A 9,498-nucleotide genomic window follows, 5' to 3' on the forward strand; every position below is an offset into this window, starting at 1 on the left:
CCTATTATAATCATGTTTTACTCCCCAGTCCATTTAGCTTTCTGCAAGTAAAATACACGTACAATGTATATGAATATTACTATGGATAAAAATATGATTTAATACATATTTATTAAAAAATAAAAAATAAAATTATATGTAGACAAACGGCGGTTTCTTTTTTTCTATAGTGCACGACAAATAAAAAGGAAGCTAATTTTTTATAGATGCAACAGTGTACAATATGGTGATAATGAATGTATATATGTATAGAGAGAGAGAGAGAGAGAGAGAGAGAGAGAGAGAGAGAGAGAGAGAGAGAGAGAGATGGATGGATATGATTGTATGTGTTTCTATGCATTTGACATACATGGGTGTGTTGGATTCAATGAATACATATACAACAAATACAAAATAAACAAGAAGAGGAAGAGGAAGAGGAAGAAGAATAACTGTGATGTTCGACCCCAGGTGATTAAGCCATCTTAATTTTCAATAATTTGAGACAAAATTTTCAACTTTTTCTCCACCCACCAAGTGCCCTAAAAGTCATTGAAATTTTTGCAGATGGCACCTTGCCTCTTTAGCTGTCCATTTCCTTTTTATCAGACTAGTCTTCTTTTAGGCTATTTCTGCAGTAGTGCATGCCATCTGCTCAGGCAAAAACGCCAAGTTAGGCGATCCTAGTTCTAGAAAATTCAAAGTGGGATTTTTATCTTGGGCAAACATGATCTCGGGTGTGATTCTAGGGGATGCGATTCTAAGGGGGAATTCATGAAGGCCCAAGTTTGAAATTTATCCATAACTCCACCTTCTATAAGGGACATAAAATCAGAGATATTGAAATTTGAAGAAAATCCATTCGCTAAAGTTTCAAACTTGTTGAAATACAAAGGATAGACCTTAAATTCCGAATTTGACAATAAGCCATATACATGAAACTAATCATTTTGGGGAAAATCTTGGAGATATCCTTCGCTACTAATCATTTTAGTGAAAATCTTGGAGATATCCTTCAGATGAGCAAGCCTCTAAAGGAAACCCATCTCCGATTCCTCGTTTCATGTAATTTTTAGACAAAATTGTTGACCGGAAAGTGAGATCATCTCTATACTTGGTGTCAAACTCCATGGGAAAGAGAATGATCAGTTCTGAAGGATATCTTCAAGATTTCCACCAAAATGATCAGTTTTATGTGTATGACTTATTGCCAAATTCGAAATTGGGGTCAATCATTTGTTTTTCAATAAGTTTGAAGCTTTAGTGAATGAATCTTCATCAAATTTCAATATCTCTAATTCGATGTCCCTTATAGAAGCTGGAGCTATGGATAAATTTCAAACTTGGGCCTTCATGAATTTCCCCCTAGAATCGCACCTGAGATCGTGTTTGCCCGAGATAGCAATCCCTCTTTGAATTTTCTAGAACTAGGATCACCTAACTTGGAATTTTTGCCTTAGTAGATGACATGCATTACTGCAAAAAAAATTCCAACAGAAGACTAGTCCAATAAAAGAGAAATGGACAGCTGAAGAAGACAGGTAATTTATGTTTTTTTTGCTTGTATAAAATGTTTTGTTTTCATCCAAAGTAGGGAAAGATGACTTAACCATCTAAGGCCGAACATCATGGTTCTTCTTCCTCTTCCTCTTCGCCTTTACTTAGTATTTTCTGCATATGGAATTAATTGAATCCAGCACACCAATGTATGTATGAATGATAAAATATGGAATTAATTGAATCCAACACACCAATGTATGTATGAATGATAAAATTTTTTGTGGATAAGTACATTATTAAAGCGTATAAGTCCAAAATTGGTGGTTTTACACCATGTATTTTCATCTCATCAATTGATAGAAACGTGTTTTTATATAGTAACATACATACTTATAATTAAGGCCCATACTGAATTAGGAGATAAATGGACAGAAATTGCAAAGAAACTAAAATGGAGGACTGAAAATTCCATAAAGAACCACTAGAATGCAATAAAATTAAAGAAGCCAATTATTAAGACGAAGATTCCAAAGCTCAAAACATCAAATTTCAAGTTTTCTCCTGCAAAATTACATCAACAGCTTGATTGAAACTTCAAACATTGCAGATAATGAAAGCAATGCATGCACTGACGCAAATATGCAGACTCCTAATGCCATGATTGGACCCTTCAACTCAGCTTGCACAGATAATGAAAGCTATGCATGCACTGACGCAAATATGCAGACTCCTAATGCCATGATCGGACCCTTCAACTCAGCTTGCAGAGGGTGTGAATTTTAGAAACATGCCATTGGATATGGATTCGCTACAACAGTGTGAGACGAAGAAGGATATGGACTTGGTGGAGATGATCACTTAAGGCTTTTCTAAATGATTTTTTATTTCCATGTAGAGCCAAATATGTTTGTGTGTATTAATTTTCAAAGTGAATTTGAGCAGTATGAATTTTGGATGTAGGAACTGAATTCGTCCAGGCAACATCTTTCCCAAATTTGTTTGAGAACTTAGTCTATTCATCAATTATACCAAAGAAAGATCTCAGGTTTTGTGTTTTTTTTTCTGTTTTTTTTCCATAACATGCTACTTCTTATGGACTGCTAAGGATCCACTGTTTAAGATCTAAATGTTTCTCTAATCCTTCTTTAACCATGAGGAAAGTTGATAAGTCGATTGTTGATCTAAAATTTCTATACCCTGCATTTGACTTCTCTCCTCCTATGCCTGAACCCTTAAGCCATGTTGAGTATCATGAGCTGCTTGACCCTTGTACTTATATAGTTATATATATGATGGAAGCTTTGTTAAACAAAAATATGAGGCAGGATGGGCCTCGGTTATTGCCCGTGAGAAAATTTTTGTCATTATTTCTATGCACTTTGGTAATACAAAAAGTGCTTAGGAAGCCATAGCTAGGGGAATGCTTCAGGGACTTCAAAAAGCAGAAGAGTTGGGAGCCAAACTTAATACTTGTTTTCTAGAAAACCTTTTATCTTTTTCTCTTCTTAATAATTTTTTTTCTTTATCATAAAAAAAGGTGTTAAATAGATTTTTTACATGCGCACTAAAAAAAGTGTAACAATGACGACTCCATACAACTCATAATTAATAGGGGCAAAAAGTGGATGTGGCAATGTAGTGAGATGTTTTGGTAGGTTCTAATCCATGGTGAGACAAGGAAGAGGAGAAAGACAAGTGGGATCAAAGCATAAGGAACATGTGAAGGAATGGGAGGTGATAGTGGTGTGGATGATGATGATGGAGTAGGTAAGGTGACCAATGAAGGCAAAACAAGTGGAAGCAAGAGAAGGGAAATGAGTCAGGAGTTGCAAGGGAGGTTGGGTGAAGGAAAGCATGAATGAGAGAGAGAGAGAGGAAAGGGTGTAGTGGTTGGTGACGCCGACGGTGTTGGGATTGGTGACAGATGGGCGACGACTACTGAAATTGCAATACACATCTGACATTCTAACCAGCAGAGGCTCTTGAGAATTACCAATGCTCTGGTTTAAATGTGGGCAGAGGCCAAGGAGGCCTTGTATACATGGAATACCAGGCCCATGGTGCTTCTACCCTGCAAGCTTGAAATAGAAGTCTAGAGAAACCAAAATCAAAACCTGTATATTTGCCTTATTTTTCATGCAGGGAAGGAATTGCAGAGATGGAACAATCAAAGACAGAGACTCCATTAAAGATAACAAGTCCCTTGAGACATGAAATCAGCAACAAGGGTTAAAAAATCAGAACTTTGGCGGAGTTGAGTTTTTTCCCACCCACTCTCATTAATTTCTAGTTTGCAGAAAATTGACTTTAATCCTAACTTATGGACTAAGCAAGAGTTTCTGTGGAAGGTCTTGATACACTTCGCAGAGCGGGTATCCCAGATGTAGAGGGTATGATCGTTGGAGGTGGAAATGTGGGAGTCGAAGGACTAGGTTAAGTTTGACATGCCCTCCGAGTGGCCGATCAGGTGGGAGAGGAGGACCACAGATCAGGGTTTGGCCAAGAAATGCAAGAATGCCAAAGAGTCTCTAGCGGCAACACCGCAACAACGAGATCGAGCAAGAAATTGCTACCCTATTGCAAAAGATTTTTAGAGCTTATTATTCTCAAATGTATGAGATTTTTTACTGATACCCTTCTCAAAAGCAAATCAATGCACGTATGATTTCATATTATTTTAAAACTTCTTTATTATTTTCCACTTACCTTAAATCTAAGTTAATCCCTTGTTATATACATATAAATTAAGTATATAAGAAAAGGATATACACCTTCTGTATACAAAACTCTTATGGGCTCTCTCTCCTCCCGGATCATGTGGGTCTCTTATATATTAATCATGAGGCACCCCTTTTTCTACCAAGTAACATGAGAATTCTTTATATAAACTATAGGTTCAGGGGTTTTCTTGCTCTCGTACCTTATATGTTAAGATCACTATTCCCAACTAAGAGATATTACTGGTAAAGTGATATGACGTTGCAAATACCAATTAACACAACAGAGTCAGTTGTGAATGCTCAAGATCTAGTTGTTAATAAACAAGGCCAGTTGGAACCAAGCCAGTAGAAGAGGGAGAGAAGTGTAAGAACCAAACGAGCTCCAGCCTGGACCAAGGACCACGTGCTGCTGTAAGAGATTGAAAGACCACCTGTTGCTGTAAGAAATTGGTTAAAGACCACGTGTGTTGTAAGGGATTTGGTTAGAAATTCTGTTAGATTAGTTGTGTGGTTAGAAACTCTGTTACTTAGTTGCAAGAGGGACTGTATTCTTGAACTACGGTCTTGTTTGGCTTTAAATATACCTGATTACAGAGGAATAAAACAAGAAAATATTCAACTTCTGTTCTTCCACTTTCTTCTTCGTTCTTCTTCCTTTCTCTCTTCATAACATAAAGCCATTTCCACTTAGAAAACGCATCCTGAATTGAAGTATGTCTAGCATTATCACAAATGATTGGGCAATATCTAACCTCAAGGTCTGACCATGGATCAAGACATCAGTATCATATTGGCTGTATCGGTATTAGATATCGGTATCATCGATATCTAATACCGATACGAAGTGGGAGTATCATCCCAAAAAAGCTTTTTGTTTTTAAATTTACTCCTAGTATGATCTGATTCATATGGTATTCATATTGGTAATGACGATGACTGATATGGCCACAAATACCAATACCGATACCCTTTAACCCTGGTCTGGCCTCGTTTAGGAAAGGGCTCTGCAAGTCAGACCTGCGTCGTGTAAGAGAAGTATCATATGAAGATCAAAAGTATCCAAATCTCACAAGAATTAGATTCGGATTCACTTCCTCAACTCTAAAGCTCAAGTTCAGGGGCTAGAAGGTTGCGTTTGGTAACCATCCTAGGGAACAAATCTTCTATTCGTCTTTTCTGCGGGAACACAAGAACACCTGAAAACTGTTTGGTAAATATGGTTTGTTCTTGTGTTTTCGTGGAACAAACCGACACAAAAATCCTCCAAGAAACAAATTTGACTGAACAAGACATTTGTTAGCAGTCTCTACTAGTTTAGTTAAAATAAGCCGAATAATTTGATCTTTTATGATCTATCAATCAAAAAAAAAAAAAAAAAAAAAAAAATGATCTTTTATGTGCTTAGAACCTAAAGTTTTTTTTTTTTTTTTTTTTTTTTTGCTAGTAATAGCTTATGACAGCAATAACAGTGAATAATAGCCATCATTTTTCTCAGTATTATCTAACAATATAATTTATGACAGCAATAAGAGTCAATAATAACCATCATTTTTCCAATTCAAGAAGCAATCAAAACAGCCATTGGATATGACAAATAAGAAAAAGCAATGCAATAATGATGAAATTTACAGAAAAAACCACAACTTTTCTGGAATTAAACAGCAGAAATGTCCATGAACTGCATATCTACTATTTCCCTTACATCTTTACCTCTCTGGCACCCAAACATGAAACATCGAAAAGAACAAATGGAGTACCTCTTAAAGTTTCTTCCTCTGCAATAGCCTGGTAACGGAAACAGAGAATAAGAAGGGACAGGTCTGAACTTGACCACCTCTGTATTGTGCCTTGAAGCCTTGGTCGGCCGCCGCTGAACTCGACTAGGAACGCAGATGGATACGGATTACGGAGACAGAAGACGTAGGGGGAAGGGAGATTGAGAGCGCACGAGAGAGAGAGATTGAGAGCGAGCGAGAGAGAGGTACACGCAATCCATGGTTAGGGGTTTCGAGGGAGAGAGAGAGAGAGAGAGTGGCATAAATATTTTTCGGAGTAGTATAGCGTGGTAGGGGATGGAATGAAAAGGTGTGTAGTAGGGAATGTGTGCTTAAGGTTTATGTTTATGGGCGGTTCAAAGAATGCTTTGGATAGCGTCGGTTCACTGAAACCGCGGTTATGTAATAATTGTTTATCATACGGTTCACACTTTCAGCCGCAGTAATTAGTAGGATCGTGATCATCTACGGCATGCTGCCCGTAGTGGCCTGAGCTACGCACAAACAGGGTGTGGCGTAATGACCGTCTTACCTTGCTCGGGCAGGCTGGGGTAAGGCAATCATTGCGCCACGCCCTGTTTGTGTGCCGCTCAGGCCACTACGGGCAGTGCGCCATAGAAGATCTGAATTGTAATTAGTAACTGCACCCAAATATAATAAAAATTAAGATATTCATATTATTTATATATAGTATATGTTATATATCAAAGTTACAAACAGAATTTGTAACTCGGCTTTGCTTGCCCCCAAATATAATGTACTTTTACATGGATTGAAGGGCACATAATGTAACTTCACACTTAAATGACAACCTTTTTATTTTTTCAACTTCCTCTCGATTCCATCACCGTCGTGAAATCTCTATTTTCAAAATGGCCTGAACTTCCCCTACTCCCCAAATTACAACAACTTTGGAAGTTATTACAAACAAGTTATTTGGTCACAAATGCGGTTGCAAACAAAACCAAACCCATAGGAGAGTCTCAATGATGTTTCTTATCTCGATGAACTGAACGCAACCTAGCACTGGATTCTCCAATTGAGTTTCTTAATTTGAAGTCATTAATTTGAAGTCAAAGGTAATTTCAATCGACCAGGCGATTCTGAATCTCCTTATAGATACCAATTATTGTTGTCTAACATGGTTAGTCTTATGGGATGGAGTTTGGTTTTTCTCAACTCTCTTGTCTTTCACAGTAATGGGATTCTGAGCTGTGCCTTTTTCTTTTTCCTTGGCATTCTTTGATGATTCTCCTACAAATCCAAGATCGAATTTGTTGTGAGTTGATCTTTGAGAACTAAGGATCTCATCAAGCTTCTTGCTACTAGGATGCACCTGTTTTTCTCAACTCTCTTGTCTTTCACAGTAATGGGATTCTGAGCTGTGCTTTTTTCTTTTTCCTTGGCACTCTTTGATGATTCTCCTACAAATCCAAGATCGAATTTGTTGTGAGTTGATCTCTGAGAACTAAGGATTTCATCAAGCTTCTTGCTACTAGGATGCACTTGTGAAGATGTTTCTATGTCATGTATACTTGAGTCATTCTCAAACTCTGCTACCTTTGCCTTGAGAGCATCAATCTCCTTCTGAAAATCAGAATATTCAGCTAAGATATTGGACTCTCCTTCCAATTTAGCTTTCAGAGATAGATTTTCTGATTCAAGCTTTGTGCATTCTGTAGTTTTCTGTGATAACTTCTCTTCAAAATCTTCTAGAATTTTTTTTGATTCATCTGCTTGCTTTTTCAACTGAAGAACTGATTGTTCTTGTTCCTTAAGATTTTGTGAAACTTGTTTAACCTTCTTTCTTGAGCTCTTTGAGAGCAGATCTCAACTCAGCTTCAAAGTCCACCTCTTCTTCTTCTTCATCTTCTGAGGTTGTGCTTGTTCTAGGTGAATCATTCTCTTTTTCTTCAAACACCATGAACATGGCATGATCATCTACATCATCTGAATCATTCTCAGATTCTTCCTTAGATGTGTCATTGCTTTTCTTGGAGATAAAGCTTCTTTTCTTGGGCTAAAATTTCTTGGTCTTATGGGAAACATATTTCTTCTTTCCTTTGACTTTGCTCCTTTAATCTTCCTTATCATCATCACTTTCTATTTTGCCATTGTGAGGACATTTGGATGCAAAGTGTCCAACTTTACCACAGTTGAAACACTTAAATGGAAGTTTTTTTTTATACTCCCCTGTCCCCTTTTTCAGCTTTCTAGTGAAGTGGGCTATGACCTCATCATCATCACTGTCTTCTGCTTCTTCACTCTCAGATTGCTCCTTCAGCTTTAATTTTTTCATTATGCTGCTTGTTTGTCAATTGACTTGCCTTTTTCTGTTCTCATTTCATAAGTCTTGAGTGTGCCATGTACTTCATCAAGTGTAATTATATCTAAGTCTTTGGCTTCTTCAATGACTGAGACTTTGGAATCATATCTAGGTAGTACAGATCTAAGAATCTTTTGACATACCACGGAATTCTCAAGAGTTTCTCCAACTCCCCTGATAGAGTTCACAACTTCATTAACTCTAACCATGTAGCTGTCAATGTCTTCTTCTTCAGTCATAGTAAGACTCTCAAACTGTTCTCTAAAAATCTATAGTTTAGTCTTTTTAATTTTGGCATCTCCTTCATAGATGCTTTTCAACCTGTCCCAGACCTCTTTTGATGTATTGCAATCCATCACTTTAGCCATGACATCTTTACTCAACCCTGAAATGATAGCATTCAATGCTCTGAGATTGTTTCCAAAAGCTTTCTTGGCTTCATTATCTATAAGTGGAGTGGTTGGTTCTGTGTAACCATTTATTACTGACTGTCATACATCATACCCAAGGGACCCAACATATATCTGCATTCTTCTCTTCCAAAAGACATATTCAGTACCATAAAAAACAGGAACTTTTCCTGAGTCTTTTGAACTCCCTTCGCCTATAACCATGTTGACCCTGATTACTCAGATGCCGATGAGACTATGACTGAGTTCAAGCCCTGATACCAATTGTTGTTCGATGGCTGTCACTGAGAGGGGGGTGAATCAGTGATTTAAATTCTTTCAATTTCTTCCCCACTGATATTGATAGTTACTGGTAAAATTTGCGTACAAATCACAAAGTCGTGTACTACCCCAACCAGACTCAAAGGCTCTACCAAGTATGTACACCCGTCCTGCAGCCCACACACTTCAAATACAAGTATGAACAAACACACAATTTCACACGCACAACACAAGATATACGTGGTTCGGCAAATTACCTACATCCACGGAGCATTGTCACTATGGACTTCGTATTTGCTCAATACTCAACTTTGCTACACCTACAGCTGGGAGCACCCACACCCAATTTTTCTCAGCATAGAACTGAGAGGGCAAATAATGTCAGTACAAAATAGCACCCACTACCTGAGAGCACCCACTCTCAGTATTTAGCACCCACTAAATACAGTGTAAAAATCAATAGGGTTTTGGGCTTATAGCAATGCCCTACAAGTAAGCACAAACTAGAATAGGTCTATCAACAATAT

At 37.6% G+C, this 9,498-nt stretch overlaps 1 protein-coding gene across 1 annotated transcript; it reads right to left on the reverse strand.

The window, feature by feature from the left end:
- Positions 1-7,228: 7,228 nt before the first annotated feature.
- On the reverse strand, positions 7,229-8,539 carry LOC122655331. The gene is made up of 3 exons (XM_043849536.1): positions 8,302-8,539; positions 7,775-7,924; positions 7,229-7,686 (listed from the first exon to the last, which is right to left on the reverse strand). Exons 1-3 carry the CDS (start codon positions 8,537-8,539, stop codon positions 7,229-7,231), a joined length of 846 nt encoding a protein of 281 aa, XP_043705471.1.
- Positions 8,540-9,498: the final 959 nt, after the last annotated feature.

The sequence above is a fragment of the Telopea speciosissima genome, chromosome 3 (assembly GCF_018873765.1).
Source record: "Telopea speciosissima isolate NSW1024214 ecotype Mountain lineage chromosome 3, Tspe_v1, whole genome shotgun sequence".
Classification (NCBI taxonomy): domain Eukaryota; kingdom Viridiplantae; phylum Streptophyta; class Magnoliopsida; order Proteales; family Proteaceae; genus Telopea; species Telopea speciosissima.